The following is a 19237-nucleotide window of genomic DNA, read 5'->3' on the forward strand; positions in this document are numbered from 1 at the left end:
GCATATCATTATCTTCTTCTACAGATGATAAAACTGAGTGTCAGAGAAACTAAGAAATTCACCTAAAGTCACCCAGGGAGTAGCTGGTAGGGGCAGTGCCATCTGAATCTGAGACTTGTAATCTTTTCGCCTTTTAGCTAATCCTAAAATTAGGCAAGGTTTCTGGCAACCTTAATGTCATTTCAAAGGTACTGTAAGAGACTATTTGACCCTAAATAATTCTCCACATATCTCTTCCTTTCATGTAAGCTTAAAGTTCTACATTTAGAGAGTGCTTTATGGGGCCTAAGTGGATTCTCCCTGTCAAAATCCAACAGCTCCAGGAAAGATAAATGATATCAGTAGCAGTCAGCAATTAAAGCGATGAATTGATTAGATTCTTTCCAAGCTGCCAGTTAGGTGGGGGCAGCTTTAGATGAAAATGAGAGTGGGAAGGATGGCCTGGGCATGAAGAAATTTTCCAGGAGCTGAGCACCTTAGGAAATGGTACCAGAGGAAAAAGTAAGTCTAAGATTCAGAGCACTGAGCACCTCCTACCCCTCTTTACACCCCCAGGGTGTAATCCTGGGTTCTACTGTAAAGAATTGGATTTGGAATGGAAACCTTCCTTCATGATTCTGTAACATACACAATGTGCCTAGGACAGGGTGAGATGCATTTCCCATACTGCATAGATGTGTTTCCTCCTCCTCTCTCTATTTGTAAGTCATCCAAAATACAGGCACGCAATTTTAGCTTGTTTCTCCTTCAACTTTAATTACATATTTAAATCAAGAGTTTTCCCCTGGGTCCCTTTCCAAGGATCATTTCCTCATGCTTGAAATTGGTCAGCTTAATCTGTGTTCAATTTCTATTTCAACCACTTCCCTCTGTTTCTATCTTCTGTCACACCATCATTCACGCTTTTGGTCCCTCTTGTAATTATTTTAGTTAATCATCATGCAACATAAATTGGATGCATTGAAAGGATGCTGTAAAGTTGTAATTTACAGCATGAGGGTATTCCAAATAACCGCCAACATGCCGAGAAGGGACTCTGGGGTCAAGAGAAGAGAGCAGTGTTCATTAGCACACACAGTACAGGGGAAGGACTCTTTTTAGTAAGTCAGTATTTTTCCCTTGGTATCTTCAAGAATTTTTTTTTTTCTCCAGCTTTTGGGACTTTTTAAAAGCATGTTTTCATACCAAAACATTGTGAATTTTTCAGTTTCTAAATGCTAATGAAGGATGAACTGATTTCTCCTATTGAAATGAGGAAGTTGAAATAAAAGTCTTAGGAAACTGATTTGCAGGAAAAAAGATATTCTAAAGCTAGCATTACAACTAAGTCTTCATTGAAAGTATATAAGGAGATTTAACAATGTAATATGGAGTAACACATAAAGATTAAAGGAAGTGAAAAAGGAAACTCCTCATACTAAATACTCACAGAAGGCTCTGTGACCATAAGGAGTTTAAAATGGAAAAATATTTGAGGTGTAGATTAGTATCATTGCTCAGCAAGATGAGTGCGAGCTGTAGGCCACAGTTAATACCCACGTGGATATTACTCAGAGAGCTACTCTGAGAACATTCTGGCTTGTCTCAGCAACCAGAGGAATGAGAACCCTCTATTAACCAAAAATCCGAAAGCGGAGAGATGAGTAAAGCGTTCCAGGTGCACCATTCTCTCTTCTCACTCCAGGTAAGTTTTCTTCACCTGGACAAGTAGAGGAAAGACTTCCTTTACTCCCCCAGAGTCTCTTTTCCCTTTAGGGGGCTGCTATTTATAGAAATTGCCAGAATCTGGTTGTGTAGAAGCTACTAGCAACCCTGTGGGTGACAGGATGCTTTTGCACATTAAGAACAGGCAGCAAAGCTATTAGAAGATATTAGTTGTCTAGATGAAAACTAGGCCAGGTATAGCCATTTTCAGATGCCAACTAAGGTTGATTGGTTGTAGCTTCCTGGAGTGCTGGGCTGAGGAGGATTCTGAGTCTGAATCAGGTTTAGAGGGAAAGAATTCCAGGATGGGTTAGGTAAGGATATTGTGGAGAGGAGGAAGAGAGCTGAGGAAGAGAAATACGTGTTAGTTAATTGCCACCTATTTCTTTGGGTCAAGCACAAAGAGTAAGAGACATTACCTCATATTCTAGTGCAGGAGGGTGAGGACTTTGCACAGGTACTGCAGGAAAGAACCCCACTTTGCGGGGCCAGTAAGGGAGAGTCAGACATCCATTTTTGGGGGCAACTGCCACTTGAGTTATAATTTACTTGGAGTAAATAGCAACATGGAAAGAAGACTGAAGAATACCAGAGAATTTTTAATAACTGAGAGAGAAATGGCTATGACAACACAAAGATGTTCTCATTTTCTTATAATATGGAAATAACCAGAACATTTTAGCACATTAATAGTACTACAGATATGAGTGATATAGTGATATTGCCTTACACATGCATTTCTCCCAATTGTGAAATACTGTAGTTTTTTACATGCCTGTGTCAGTAAGTTCCCGCAAGAACCCCATGAGCTTCATGGAGTTTAGTGACATTCCTAAGAGGTATAATCTACTCTTAAAACATTAGAAAAGAGATTCCAGCTTATACATTCTAACGTCAAATTCTGTGTTTTTTCCACCAAATTGGAAAATGCTCTCCACTGCCCACACTGGGAAATGATGAATCTGGCCCCCAGAACACACTCTGAGATTTCTAAATGTAGATTTTACCATTGTGTAGCATTGCAGCATTTGAAACAACTGAAATAACTGATGCCGATTATTTGGTTCAGAAATGTTTGTCCTAATCAAGGAAGAGACCAGTTTAAATGTCAATGCTCAAGATGTTAAATCTCCAACATCCTTGCTAATTAAAGATGCATTGCTCAGATTCCTTGCTCTATTAGCACCTAAAATAGGTTCCAGACTTGGTAAAACTCACCTCTTTTAATCCAGTGTAATAAAAATGGCAACTGAATGTGAAAAAGAATTTTGGAATAAAAATAATTCAGTTAAAAAATTAATGTTCTGAAGAATTGTTACTTGATCAAAGAATAATTTAGTGAATAATGGTTTGAAGGAGATGGTGATCAACTCAGCACATATAGTTTTGGTTTTTTTTTTTTTTTGGAAAATAAGCAGGGAGAAAAGTACAAGAATAATATATTCTTTAGTAAATATGGATGATACACAAACAGAGACTGAAGAATGCAGTACATATATTGGAAAATCAGAGGATTCATAACTAAACTAAACTAAATAAACTAAAATATTGACAGTAGCTGACATTAGGACATGGGATGATTCTAACTTCTCTCTTCTCTCTATTATTATCTATTTACCAAATTTCTTTGGTTTCTACATCAAGTACCTATTCTCCAAGACACACATGCTGTTTTCTTTGTAGGTATGATATCATGAATCTGCAGTACACTGAAGCTAATCGCTATGACTATGTACATGTTGGAACTTGGCATGAAGGGGTGTTGAACATCGATGATTACAAAATCCAAATGAACAAGAGTGGAATGGTACGGTCTGTGTGCAGTGAGCCTTGCTTAAAGGGTCAAATTAAGGTAAGCCAGTCACAAATGCATTCTTGGACGGTGTCCATGAGGAGACCTCCTGCCTGGGCACAAGCGAAGAAAAACACAGACATTTTTCTTTGACCAGACTGTCCAGAAACGGTGTGCCAGGCTTACTGTTTCTGTTCTTGAGTTTAGCGAAAGTTGAGAAGACAAAGAAAGATTGGGAATTGGAATAGGCAAACCACTGGGATATTTAGAATAGTCTTTATTTGAATCATAATGATGAGCTGTGATCTTAAATACAATACAGAAAGCAAGGGGATGAATAATCAAATTAAAAATTGAAACAGAAGTAAACGTGGAAACCAAAACCAATGATACTGCTTAGTCATAGTTCTAGCTACTGTTAAAGAAAGCAGAAGCTGAACATGCCAAATAAGCGTATAACTAAAATAAAAGTTGAAATGAGGTAACACAGAAGCACTGCTTACCACTTCTCTTTTCTCTACCAAGTTCTTTGATTTTTTTCATAAAACCTGTATTTCCTAGCCAAGAGAGAGTCTTCACTTTCTAATTATTCCCAGAAACTTTTCCCCCCTCAGGTTGGGGCAAGTGAGTGTCCATGATATTACCGTATACTTAAAACTAGAGTAAATAACATGATATACTGAGCATTTGGCTAAGTGAGCAGAGAGAATTCTTGGTGAAGAAGGCATGGAAACAGCACCCTCTGTATCCCATGCTATTTAAAAACCAATCTGGCTGATACACTAGGAAATGGAGCATAGGGGAGTGATTGTGAACTGGCAGGAGTGTGGATTAAATGACCTAATAGGTCTTTCCCATCCCTAATTTTCTGTGATTTATCTCTGGGAGCAGACAGGCTGTCACGTAAATGTCACAAAGCACAGCTGGGACTGGAATGGATATCGTGTGAGGCTCCTGCTCTCTTGCCACAGAACCGTGCCACTCACAGGAGCCATAGAACTACCCATGCACGCAGGTGCCCTGAGAAGTATACTTAGGGGTCTTTAGGGCAAGAGTCTAGTAGTGTTGGTGTAGCAGCTGGAAAAGCTTTATCCCTACTGATCTAAGAAAGTGGAGGATCTGGAACTTGAAATATCTTTTAGCATCTGTGAAGAGCTATCTGGGTGGATTCAAACTCTCAGTGGAATCTGTCACTTGGAGTATGAAATATTCTTCTGAGGCAACTCACCCTAGTTTCAAATGTCGCTGCCTTCTCTGCATATGTGATATTAAAAATACTTAAATTGTCATGACAACTAACCAATCAGAATGAACTTCATTTTAGTGCTATGACAGGGTGCTGGAGAACACCGACAATGCCCACAGTTAATCTTTGAGTTGTTGGACCACGAGAAGATTTAGGTGAGGAATCCTACCTGGATAGGGTCGTGTGGGGCCATCAGGAGGCTTGGAGACACCATTAGTTTCCACCCAGTGCAGAAGCATTTCAGTCGTGTACGAATGGCTCCAGCCAAACCAGTGTGTATGGGCTGTACTTCAGGGCTGCTTCTCCCCAAGAATCCACTTCTGATTCTTATCCAGATGGAATTTTTCACCGGGCTATCTGGTGGTATTAGGAATATATCCTCTGAAATCGAGAGGCCTAAAACTTCTCCTCGACTCTTGACACAGGATGCCAGACCACTGGATGGTAGGGAAAACCAGCACATCTGAGACCCGAAGTCATATGATTGGGACAGCTCAGAAGCCCTGGGCACTATGCTCTTCTGTGACCCAAAGGATGTCACATGTTCATCTCAGATCTCCTTCCCAGCATGGGTGGCAGCACTGAGTCTTTAGTGCAGACAACTGCTGTGAAAAAGTTTATGGAACTACAAAGTTTGGTTTTTCAGAGTATAAGAAAAACAAACAAACAAGCAAAACCCTGGCAAGAGAAAACAATTCACTCTAAAGATCCTCTGCATTCCAGCTCCCTTTCAGGATTCCCTCCTATTACTCTGACTGCTGGCAGGCCATGAATGGGAGCTCACATACCATGTGTAGTCCCATGTGTGTACTCCAGAAGATAGACCTTCCCCCCACCCCCAAGTTCAGAGGAATGGCTGTCTGCATGCATCTCTAAGCTACATGAAGTATTTATGGCAACACATTTGCATTACACCCATGCAGCGTTATCAAAAGAGATCCCAGAAATCATTGCTGAGCCTTTACAGAGCACTTGCTATAAATGCAAATCTCTTGGGGTCCAATTTTCATAATATTGTGTACTCTGCAGGTTGAAGGATGCCCGTTCTCAATAGCACCTGGAGTGGAGGTGAGAGGGGATGTTTGTTTGTTTCCCGTAAGCACCATGGGAGGTACAGAAACAAATGAAATCTGAATCTCATTTACTAAATAATAGCATTTATATTCTTACATCGTCAATTTGCCACCTACCAGGTTCAGGATGCAGAGCCAGATTTCTCAGTAGCCACTACAGAGACTGGAAAGAAGTAACCTGAAAGGTGACTGTAGGAATTACACTTGTACTAACTGAGAAACATAACCTTTAGGAAAGGATTATTGATTTTAAATATTAAATGCCACTTATGTTGAAATAATCGTTTGACTTCTTTTGTGATAACCCAGAAAACTTTCTTATTGTAATTTCCTTTGAAGTAGTTAAAAGTCCAGTTTTCCTATGTTACTGATTTTAGAGATATAAATATAACATCTTATAAATATAATATTGTATAGAGGAGAAATTGATTTCAGTCATACCATACACAGAGCTAAATAAAATCAGACTTTTATTGTTGTGTCTTATATTAGTCAGGGTTAAGTTGGGGAAGAAACAACCCATGCCAGGTGGTTTAATGGAGGGAATTTAGTATAAAAAACTGGTTACAAAAGTAAAAGGGGAGCAGGGGGTGGGGTGGGATGAATTGGGAGATTGGGATTGCCATATGTACATTACTAATAAGAAAAAAAATATCAAATTGTACACTTTAAATATATGCAGTTTATTATATGCCAATTATATCTCAATAAAAGTTCCTTCAAGAAAAAAAAAAAAAGAAAAGGGGGCACTGAGGCAACTCAGAGATGAGCAACAGCAGGAATCATTCCTACCCCAGGGCTAGAGGGAAACAGGGAAGGTCACATATACTACCTGGGATACCTCCTGATGTGGCAGCGGTAGGATACCTTGATATGAGGCTTTCTCCTCTCTCCATCTCTTCAGTCTCCCATTAGGTCTTTCCATTCTGCCAGTTGCATGGAGAAGACACTGGAAAGAGAGCCTGGACAATGTAGTTCAGAGGTACTTAGCTCAGGTTCCCTTGAACCCTTAAAGCTGTAAAGCAAGGCTTAAGTGCTAATGCACTATTGGGAGATACAATCCCAGGGAAACAAGAGTGAGAGGAAAAGGGAAGAGAGACATGGAAGCATGGAAAAACACCTCCACCACTAAGGTGACGCATCATTGAACAGGACACTGCCTCCCCAAGCACAACTCAGCCTCATGGAGATCTCTGGACAGGCTGCTCGGACTGTCCATTGGAGCAAAAAAGGGAGAAAAACGTATGCACTCCTGCCATTCTATTTTCTGCTTCCTGTGGTCAACATTTGTTCACAGGAAATGACGTCACCTGAGCCCCTCAGGCAGCTACTGGGGAAGCGAGAGTCCATGTCCTGTTATGTGAACCTTCTTTGAATTTGGAAGCAGCAGGGGGAGCAGAAGTCCCCGTGGATCTCACATAGCCGGCCTGGGATCCTGCTGTGGTGAATGCAGTGGAGGCAGTTCTGAAATCCAACGCCTCCTCCGTGGGAGAGAGAGCCACCTGGAGATGCCAGCTGATGATACAGTAGCAGTAGAGACTGAGGTGGGCAGAAGTGGCAGCCAGAAGTGTCCAGAACTCCCAAGAGCCAGGTCAGGTCAAAAAAGAAGCTGAGGCAGCACAGAAAATGTGGACAATGGCTCAACAAGCAAAGAGCAAGGGTCTGGCATGTGGATTGGTCTCCCATACCAAGCCTGCTGCTATTTTTCTTGGTGAAGGGAAGGCAGGAAACAGGTAAGAAAGGGTGGGAAGGCAAAGGAGGGGAAAGTGAAAGAAAGGAGAAGGGAGGCAAACAGAGATCGGGAACTAACATTTATCAAGCATACTCTTGTGCAAATATAAGAATGGATGCTCTACAGACGTCATTTCAATTATTCCTTAAAACAACCCTTTTAAAGGGGGTATTATTGCCCCATTTTGTAGATGAGAAATCAGAGGCCCAGAGGGCTTGAGTCACTTGCCCCAAGCTTTCTCAGCTACCAAATGCCAAGCTGGGCTTGAAGCCAACCCAAAGCTCTTATCAACCCACAGCCACATGTTGTTCAACCATCCTTCATTATATGAACTGGCATATTTCCTACAAATGCAAATTTCAACTGCTAAAGCTTATTTTCTCAATAGTTCACAACAAAATTGTAAATAGAGATCCACTTTAAAAACGCTGAGGGAACAGAATCTAGAATTGAGGGGGAAATAAATATTAGTGAAGGTGGTCCAGTGATTCTGATAGAGATGGGGAAACTGGCAGAGAATCCCAGGGAAAGGGTCCTGGAGATTGCTTTCACTGGGCTCCTAGTCTTTCTTTTCCCCTCTCTTCTCTTTTGTTTTTTCTTCCCTTAAGTTCGTCTTTGGATTCTTTACTCCAAGATGATGGTTTGGGCCTGGGAGTTCAGGCATGGAGAGTAGAAATCACTATTTCTGCCTCTTCTCACCTGGCTGAATAAGATAGAATTACGGAGACATTAGGTAAACATGGAATATATCATAAATGAGTCTTCATTACACATGCAATATTGTCATATAGTAAAATACACCTTATATACGTGAAGAAAAGCCCAGATACACATATTTTTACAAACTATATACTTCAGAATTGGGTTAACTGTTTTTTTCCCTGAATCATTTGAATATGAAATGCAAATACCATAAAACTTTATATCTCAGCTTTTGTTTTCTAAGAATAAGGATAATTCTCACATGGCCATAAGACCAGCCAAGAAAGTTAGCAATAACATCGTCAACTACAGCTGTCTCATCCACCTCAGCTTCCTCTTTTTGTGAATCAAAACAAACTACCCATTTAAATTCTTCATAGTTAATGTAACCATTTTGGCAACCAATGAAACAATGACATAGTTCCTTCATTATGTAATGTTTTCTAAATTCCACTGCAAGATGCAGGTTCTCAACAAAAATTGTCCACAGGAATATCAAAAATTCCTTATCTGAGAAGCTTATGAAACGATGATGTGATCTGCCCCAGCTACCAAAAACACATTGGCTAAAATTTTGAAAAAAATTGAAGACAAGATATTGGGTTTTTCTGTATTTTATTGTGCATGTGAAAGCATGAAATTATTATAGTGTCTCTGGATGAGGAGGAAAATTGGCAAGCACTGCTCACAATGAGAAATTCTATGGAATCATCATTAATTTATCCACAGCCACTCTGAGTAATACCTACACCTTCACCTCTCATGATTTGACCAGGGTTTAAGTTGGTCTCCTGGTTACTGAACTTTTTGATGATCACCTCAGCCCCAGACCCAGCTTGTCTGCCACTTTGGGGGACAGGTGCCAATTGGAGCTCCTGCTGAATCACGTGACATTGGGCAGAGCAGGAGCACAGCAGAGCTGCTGAGGTGGCAGTGGCCTAAACAGGGCTCAATCTCTTTTCTAAGTAAACATTTATTGAAGTGTAACACACATACACAGAAAAGCAGAGAAGGGAGACAATAGCATACGTAGGCAGAGGAATCTCTTCCACCCAGTATACATGGAGCTTCCTCCCTATCCCTCTCTCAAGTCTTTACTCAAATGGCTTATCTGCTCGAGGCCTTTCCTGACCACCATTCGCAAAATTGCCATCCCCAATTCCAGGTACCTGGTGCCTCCCTATCAGGACTGGGACTAAGGTGAGGCAAGCGAGGAACCCAGGGCACAGACCCTAAAGAGGCCCCCCCCCCGCCCCCCATCAAGATCCTGCAAGTGCAGGGTGGGTACGTGCAGAACACTGAGGGATTCAAAGGCCTCTTTAAGTCTGGTCCCTAGGCACTAGGCTTGCTTTACCTTGTCCCTGCCCTGAACCCTCTTCCTCTTTCTTGCCGTAGTTTTCTCAAAGCCCTTCTCTGGAATGACGCTCCTCAAGGATGGGGAAATGACCTGTTTCATTCACTGATAGTCACTAGACTTGACATAGTGCCTGGCACTTTGAATGCGTAATGTGAACAAATGAATGGATGAATGGTTGAATGTTCATGCCCTGTGGAAGCATTTCCTTCCTCCTTCTAGCAGTACACTTACTACATTATGTCAGATTTTGAGCTTCTTCACCTCAATGGTCATCAGGTCTTTTTATTTATTTATCCACATGCATAACACCATGTCTGGCACATTGGGCCACTATATAAAGGTTGGTTGAATATACATCTGCCAATCTCTGAGATATAATTTTTATTATCAGCGTAACATGTCATCATTTTGACAGCTGTTTTTACATGAGGAAGAGCCTAGTTCTTGAAAATAACTGGAGGTGATGTACCTGAGGTTTGCACAAGGTAAAGATCCCTTCTGCAGCTGTCTCCTCATCTGCAAAACGTACATAATTAACTTCATTCCATGGAATGCTTATGAGGGTTAATGCAATTCTGTACAGAGTGCTTTGCACATGGTCTGGTTCAATGTATGTCCATTTTTGTGATCATTTTGTATTCCTATATGATTTTTTAAGAACTTTTATTGAGATATAATTGACATACAATAAACTGCATGTATTTAACGTGTACAATTTGATAATTTTTTTCTTATTAGTAATGTATATATGGCAATCCCAATCTCTCAGTTCATCCCACCCCAACCCCACCCCCCTACTTTCCCCACTTGATGTCCATACGTTTGTTCTCTACATCTGTGTCTCTATTTCTGCCTTGCAAACCGGTTGATCTGTATCATTTCCTATATGATTTTTGTTACATTTTTCCTGTAATAAACTACAATGTAGGGATTTTCCTAAATTGATATTTTTCTATGGTTCTTGCAAGGCTCTCTTCAATTTCCTCCTATTTTTTTATTCTCTTTGAATTCTTCATTTTCATTTCTTCTGTTTACATCATATTCCATATTATTTCCCTCTTATCTTTCACATACATTATTGAGTAATTATTGAGCAACTAATATGTGCAAAGAACTATGCTAGCACTGAGAATGCAAAGGAAGCTGAAACATGGCCCTTCCTTTGAGGAACTCATAGTGTATCTGGAAAAATTGTATCAGCAATTAGAGTTCCATTGTTGCCCAAGCTCTCATACTGGGTGTTGTGGGGACACAGGAGGGTAGGACTAGCCCTTCCCTCCCTCCCTGATTTTCCTACAGTCCTAATTAGGTAGGACCCGTGTCTATTTGTTTAGTCTTCCAGGCATTTCCCTTCTGAAGAAAATTTCTGTTTGCTTTGATTTATCATTACTTTTCCATCATTATATTCTCTTAATGCTGTTTACTTTCTTTTGTCTTTTTTCTAAATAAAGCCTAAATTCAGAAAATCTATTTCAGGTCACTTCAGAAACGTAGTCATAAAGTGAACACTTGATTTCCTATGGCATGAATACTTTGACTCCTGCAGTGTGTGTGGAATTGAATCATAGCCTTGTGTGGAGCAGCAGGTCTTCTAGTCTTACTAACAATAAACAGAGCACCGCGTACACAGGATGTAAAAGGAATCGAAACAGTTCTTATGTCTTGGGAAGTCTTGGTCCTTCGAGGGCAATTTCAGAGAAATATCAAATCTCTTATCATGACAGAGCTGTCATAAAAAGTGTTTTACGGTAACAAAAATGAAACAATACATTATTCAGTTATTGAGTGTATACTACGTGTAAAAGAAATATCAGTTAGTATAAAAAATATTCAAATAATTTAAAATAATTTTTGTGATATGCAGAGATTAAAACAAATTAGAGACAATAATTTAAGAATTTTTTAAAAAGCATATGAAAGAAATATATCTACCATATACATGAGAAAAAATTAGAGGACAAAAGCTAACTAACTTGTGGTAATAAAATGCCAAGTATATTTTAATTATAGAGAATTCTAAATAAGGTTATGTTTCAAAGGGCTCACTGCACCAGAAATACTTCCCGGAATATGTGTCAGGACTTGAAAGTAGTGACATATGTGGACTGATGGAGGAAAGATGCTATTCTCAATAGAAAGGGATAGTCCTTCTTTTATTAGAATATATTTATTTGTTTACTATATTGTTGCATGTTAAAGCTATGGATTAAACAACACACATACTCTCTCTCTTTTGCCCTCCTTAAAATCTATTCTCTAAACAGCAGCCATAATAATCCTTACAGAAAGCCAGTCAGATGAAAAACAAATTAGATGATGTATCTCCTCTACTTGAAGCCTCCCCAAAACGAACAGTTATATGGACATTAATAAGGACATAAGCAGGGGATGACACAGAAGCTGCTCTTCCTTGTTTGGCAGACTTATGTGAGAGATTGTTAACAGTGGAACTTAGGTGCAGAAACAAGTACCAGAGACTAAGCGAATGCCTGACCAAAGAGCTTATATTTCAAAGGTATTAGGAAACAGAGGCACTGAAGTTCCTTGAGTGGCCGAATTACATTTAAAAAAAAAATCAACTCAGCACTCATTCATTGGCCACCTATTGTGTGTTCTTGGTACATTTCTTGATGATTGTGATCTGAAAACAATGAAAGTATGGCATGATTCCCTTCTCTTGAGGAGCCCACAGGCCATCGAGATGATCTTGGCAGCTGCGTGCATGTGACTCTGAGGTGAGAAGAAATTCGAGGCATGTTATATGATTAGGAGGCAGGGACCAGAATTCAGCATTCTGAGGCCAGAGGCGTGGCTGAGAGACAGAAAAGATAAATCCCATATTTTAGACATTGTGTGGCAAGAGTGCACGTATTTGGTGGGTAAATAAGTGATAAAAAAAAAATTCCATTTGAGCAGTTCTTTTTTCATTATTTATTAAAGGTATAAACCAATCACTTATTCATTCATTTATTCAGTCATTCAAAGCTTAATTTTAAATATTTTCTATGTGCCGGTTTCCCAGAGGATCTACTTTTCACCAGCCATCCAGCATAAATAAATTTGTTTAGTACTATTATCTTTTGAATTTGTCTAATTTGTAGTATCCATTTTATAGTTAGAAAAAAAGTAAAGCTGATTGAAGAGATATGCACTATTTTGTACTTATACTAATTAAAATAATAAAGGAGTACTCATTTAATTTTTCTAATAGCACTTAGAAAAATTTATCATTTGGAATATAGATTTCTCATGCTTATGCTGAGGATAGGTGTGAATTTTTCAAAAAGACTTAATTTGAGTCTACCTTCTAAAGTTATTTGAGAGTAAAAGAAGAGAAAGAAAATCTTTTACAATTTCTGAAAATATACTGTCATTCGATATTTTTCATGCAACTCTAAAACAGTGGTAAAAACTTTGACCTGATCTACAAGAAGATAATTTTATTTTCACAAAGGATAGAATTTGTGTGATTTTAAGGTCTGGCAATATTCACAGGTTAACTTCTGACTTTACATATGCAAACATTTGATGATGTCATATGTGTGAGGGAGGGACTTCTGTTTCTAGCCACAGGGGACAGCAGAGCACAGACTTTGCTTTCTGCTGTAAACAACCAGAAAACTTGACACAGTGTATGAAACAACTGTGTTCAGACATTGGAAAACAGTGCATGACCCTGATTTCAAGGACTTGAAAGGAAATGAAAAAGGTGAACCCTAAAATTACTCAGGCTTTCTGTCTGGAGGCAATTTCCTAGTTGTTGTTTACTGAGAAAGAATACAAACAGAACTTGACTATCTTAAAAATTTAAGAAGACAGAAATCAGAGTTTAGGAAGTCCAAGGCAGCCAGAACTTGTAGTGCAGAGGCAGGAAGAAGATGGATCTACGCAGAAAAAGAGTCCAGGAGTTGGCATGTGAGTTCCCATGAGTATTTGACTGAATCTGCATGAGTAGGGTAGAATTCAAAAAGTCCAGGTAAAGAACAAGTACTGGAGAGCTGAATTCCCAGAAGTCACACAGGCCAAGAATTGTCCCAGTTTCTACAAGCCAGAGTGGTGATGCCTTGCTGAATACACAAGGAGTTAAGTAGAGAGCCCAGCCGGGTCACACTTTATAATGAGGCTAAACTATTCCCAGAGTAGAGACTCTTCTAGACTTGCCCTAAGAAATGAAAAACAAGGCTCAAACGGAGCCACAGGTAACTAAGCTGCTTGCCAAAACAAAGGCCAATACTTCATCAAGAAAAAAATCCAGCGCTCTATACCTTATGTCCAGCATCTGACTAAAATCTTTTAGACATGTGACAAAGTGAGAAAATGTGACACATTACCCGAAGGAAAATCAAGCAATAGAAACAGTCTCAAATATTATTTTGATGATAGAATTAGCAGTCAAATTAAAATACCTACTATAAATACATACGAAAGGATTTAAAAGAAAACACGCATATCATGAGAAGACACATGGACAGATAAGAACATATCAAAATGGAATTTACACAATGAAAAACAAGCTATCTTAGAAAAAATATTTTAATGAATGGGATTAACAGCATATTAGATACTATGGAAGTAAAGGGAACTTAAAACATAGCAATATAAAAAATGTATTTTTACTTTTCTGAGAATTATTAATACATCTTAACATAAATAATGATAAAATTCAACTGCTTAATTCCTTTTATAAAAGAAATTATTATTGAAAAGCCTCCAAATTCTACGTGGAATGAACTGAAATTCGCATCTGAACGCTGATACAATAAGGTATATCCTAATCCATGTATTTAAAGTTCCTTGACATATATGATTTTTTGAAAAGTTACTTTTTTAAAAAAAATCGTAGTGTGAAAACAAAGCTTCATCTGAAGAAAAAAAAAAGACTTCCTGGAGAAACGATCTTTAAGGCATATGAAACATCGCTATGTTACAGGTCATACGGAAAGGAGAAGTCAGTTGCTGCTGGATTTGCACTGCTTGCAAAGAGAATGAATACGTGCAAGATGAATTCACCTGCAAAGCTTGTGACTTGGGATGGTGGCCCAATGGAGATCTAACAGGTAGGAGATGCCTCACCTGTCAGCCTTTTCCCTGAATGTTGGCCTTTCCGATGTGCCCATTGTTTACAATGTGAGCGATTAGCTCCTTTTTCAATGTTTATTTACATTGTTACTGCTCATGTCAAAGTGTACACAGAAACCTCTTATGTTTTCATAATCTATATTAAAAGTTCATTTAAATATAAATAAAATTGAATTCAAAGGTTCTTCGTGTATACCAGTTGTTCCTGTTTTTCTTTTTAAAATTTTTATCTGAAGATATTTCTAGTCACCTGAAATTATATTTGCAAATATTTCTTGAACATCTAAATATGAGGCACTATTGCAGGACCTAAAGGCACAAAAATGAGTGAAACACAGCCCCAGCTTTATTTTACTTAAAATATATAAGGGAAGAAACTTGTAAAAATATAAAATAGTTATTACTACAATAGAGACATTTATAAACTACTGTAAAGTTTGTTAGGCGGACAAGGAGATGAAAGACATTCCAGACAGAAAGTAGAACATGGGAAACGAGAAAGCATGTAATACATTTGGGGAAAACCATGGAACAAGTATATGGGGTTGTTTGATAAATACAAAGGCTTAGTAGACATGTGGTCAGAAATGAGATTGGATGAGTACACTGGCAGTAAATGGTAAGGAGCTTCTGTAGGACCTTTTTCTAAATGTTTGGATTTTGGCTTTAAGCATAAGAGAACCACTGAAGAATTTAAAGTGGTGAATAACATCATGATATCTGTGTCTCAGAAAGATGACCCTGGTGGTTATATGAAGGAGGGTAGTTAGCCTAGACTAAAAACCGAGAGAAGTTAGGACGCTATTGTGTTGATCCAAGTGAGTGATTTCAAAGGGTGTGGACTAGGGCAGCTGCTACAGTAATGGAGAGGAATACATGAATGCAAGAGATGGTTTACTCATAAAATCAGTGGGACACATGGATGGATTACATGAGTTTATAAGTTTCCCAAAAGCAATGTTCAGATATATGAATTTTGATTTCCAAAACTCCAGGAGCTCCCTGGTATGAGCTCACAGATCAGAGGTGTTTCACAGTTACTCTTCACAAATTTTAAGAGTGATAGGGCCATAGAAACTTTGTCTTTGAGTTCACAGGGCCTTTGTCATCTGAGTAATGCAACTCCTCATTTTAGAACGAGCAAGCTGAGGCCTGGAGAGGTGTGTGTGTGTGCCCAAGGTCATGCAGCTAGTTAGAAACAGATCCTAGTTCATTGACTGCTGATCCTGTGTCTCCCTGGGTGCTGTTGAAGATCATTACGGTAACATTCGTGATTGTTGTTTACTTTTTTCACTTGTTCCCACATAAGAATATAAAACTAAGAAATTGTGTGGCTTATTCAAAGTACACCAAAAATGGCTGGCTGAGTAGAACCAGGTCACATAATTAAAATTATTCTTTGTGAGAGACCTTGTAAAATGTTAATCCTGTTAGAAAATAAACTGAGTATCAGTAAGCTTTTAGAAATCACCTGGTATAAAGCCTGTTTTTAAAGGAAAAGAAATTTGATCAGAATATTTTTGAAGGTATAAACTACATCTCACATGTTTCTTTATTCTCTAGCTGAAAACCGGTTTTCAGCTTCAATGTGCTTAAAAATTACCTGGGAATTACCCATCTGCAGAGACCCCCCCATTCACTAGTTCTGAGATGAGACCCAGCAGATTCTGAGGCACTTAGTCCCTGTCCCATCCTTTGAGAAACATTACAGTCTGGCTCATAGCCTGGTGCCTTGAATGTAATTGCTGCCTGATAAATATTTGTTTCATTGAGAGAATTAGAAAGAAGTCAGTCCTCTCTGGTATTTGACTGAGACCACAGCTGACCAGGAAGAGGCTCAAAGACAAAACTAGCCCCTTTCTAGGGTTAATTTTAAATGTCAGAAGTCCTGGTTTTGAGTTACAAGCGTTTTCCTCTTGTCTACATTTTTGAGTCTTCCCCAGACTTTTCCTACTGCCTCATCTTCCCTTTAACTGGGAGCTTATACATGAAAAAGAACTTCTATCCAATTTTAAAACATTAAAATAAAAATTTTTTTTAAAGATCTAATATGCTATAATAACGGAAGTCAAAGTCATATGTTTTATTCCTTAGAGATCTTCCACTGTAGATACACTGTCTGCCCATTGCCAAATGATCACCATCATTGATTAAGGCTCTTTGACTTAGTAAAGCATTAAAAAATATCCTCCTTGATTATAAATAGATGAATTTTAATGCAATTATCTTTCTAGAGAATTTAATCTACTATCATCCATCATATGTGTAAAAGACACTTTAACATTCAAATGAGTTGAGCCAACCAACAGCTGAGACTGCCTTTATCTGATAGCAACAGGCAAGTGGCTACTTTTGGATCATGTATCCAAATAATGTTGCAGCTCTTATGTTTAAGGTCTTTTAGAATATGCATCTCTCATACCCATTTATATTTAGTTTTAATGACTATTGTTTCTGCATCCCTTCCAGTCTTACACATGAATGGAAAATGAGATCTAATTTGTGACTTACTTGGTGCCATGTCAGACTCAGAGCAAGGGTGCAGTACACGGCAATGTGTTTTTGATTGTTACCATGGTAGCAGTAGTTGTGAAAAAAGAAAACTCACAGGGAGAGAATACCAAAAATCAGTAAAAATACTCAGAGGAGTATATGCATTGCCTATAAGTAGGTATTTTATTTTCATGTGTGAATTTTTTTAACTGAATTTTAGTTAAAACGAGAAATCATTCTCTTTGGAAAATAGTGTGTATTTTACTGAAGGTGAGGTTTGTTAAAATATGCTTAAAATCATTTTGTGTAATAGCTGCTTTTCATACATGCTCCAAAGACTCTAATATTAATGAATAAAAAGACGTTAAGCTTTTATTTTCGTTAGAATATGTTGTTTTTTGCTATGAAGAAAAAAATGTGTATATTTCTTAGAGGAAGTGACTTCTGAGGCTGTTAATAAGTGTCTCATATTTTCTTCTTGGAAAAATGCACATTTTAATTGAACACTTAAATTTCATATTTTAATTCTTGTGATACATAAACAGGGATCTCTTCTGCCGTGATATGCAACTTAACAGTAGCTTAACAATTCATGGACCAATTATATGTAACCCAATGCTGCTTATTCCTTTTGAATAGTCAAATAGTATGAAATAATTCCTCATAAAGCCAAACTACACTAGTTCTTGTCAATAAAAATAGAAAACACTACTAAGTTACAGAAATTAACTTTTAAACTATTTTTCCCCTCCAACAGTTGTTGCCACCTCTCATACTATCTACTCATTCATTTACTTTCATATTATACACTACCACCGACTTTGTGCCAGGTATTTTTTTGAGAAAGTGGGATATATGGGTGAATGAAACAAGGTTAATGTCCTGGAAGAGAAGCTTCATATGAAATCAGATATGTAAACAGGCAATTATGTTCTGCAACAGAAGTACCTACAAAATTTCATGTAAATACAGAGAAAAAAAGCAATCATTTCCTCTCTGGGAAGAGAAAAAACCTTCACAGAAGAAGGGAAATTTGAGTTAAACATTGAATAATAAACAGAATTTCACTCTGTAGGTAATTTATATTAATGTAATAATGTTAAAGAAACATTTCAATGACACCTTATGAAATCATGAAGGATTATCATAAATGTTATTAAATGCCCCAACACCCTTTAGACAGAATAATTCTGGCCTATCTTTATTTCTTGATTCATATTAAATTTGTCTTTACCTAATTGGAATGAAGTCAGATATTACATTCTAGCTTCCTGCAATGTATTTGGATCTTACAAGTGAGCTAATATTTGGTGCAAAAATTAGGAATAACGCCTCGTCCTCAGATCATGGTGACTACCCCTTCTCTTGGATTTTGCTCAGTAATTTGCAGTCTACTTGAAGGGAACTGGCTTGTCTAATGGTTCTGGATTGTCTGACCATGGACACTGCCAGGTCCTTAAGTTCTCCGTGCTTTAGATAGATCAATAGTATGCACAACGCTCACTGAAGTCTTCTCCTTTTGGGCACTGGGGGTCAGGTAAGCTCAGCACACTCACTCTTCATCACTGGTTGAACTTAACCGCCACCCTGCTAGTCTTGGAATACCCAAACACACCTGGAGGTTGGGCAACTCTTCTCTTTAAACCTCAAAACAGGACAAATAAGTATATTACATCACATATGTGGACAATATGGATATTTTATCTAATTCCCTTAATATAGCAAAGTTAGCACCTCCCAAATTTAGGATGTCTTAAAAAAATTTTTTAAAAATTTAAAAAAACAAGGAAAGGGAAAAAGAAAAAACAACTTTTAAGAAGCTTATTCAAAATGTAAATGTTCAATCCTAATCCCCAGATGGTTCTGTTTTGGGTGGTCCTGGATTGGTATTGAAAATCCTGGTTTCCATATAAGGAAAAGAATCTAGACTCTAGTGGTGGTGTAAGTATATTGTTTTGGGATGTTGTTATGACAAACTGCTACTGTTACAACACAAGAATACTTATACTTCTACCATAAGGATGTTTTTCTTCATTTGTGTGTCGTGCACTGTGTAGGA

General features: G+C 38.2%; 1 protein-coding gene across 2 annotated transcripts in view; it reads left to right on the forward strand.

The window, feature by feature from the left end:
* GRM1 (glutamate metabotropic receptor 1) overlaps positions 1 to 19237 on the forward strand; it is a 401573-nt gene that overhangs the window by 334949 nt on the left and 47387 nt on the right. For both annotated transcript variants that reach the window (XM_057740283.1, XM_057740284.1), the window contains exons 5-6: positions 3388 to 3556; positions 14537 to 14663. In XM_057740283.1, coding sequence (XP_057596266.1) covers positions 3388 to 3556; positions 14537 to 14663 — 296 coding nt within the window. The remainder of the gene's footprint in view (positions 1 to 3387; positions 3557 to 14536; positions 14664 to 19237) is intronic.

Source organism: Hippopotamus amphibius, chromosome 6 (assembly GCF_030028045.1).
Source record: "Hippopotamus amphibius kiboko isolate mHipAmp2 chromosome 6, mHipAmp2.hap2, whole genome shotgun sequence".
NCBI classification, from domain to species: Eukaryota; Metazoa; Chordata; class Mammalia; order Artiodactyla; family Hippopotamidae; genus Hippopotamus; species Hippopotamus amphibius.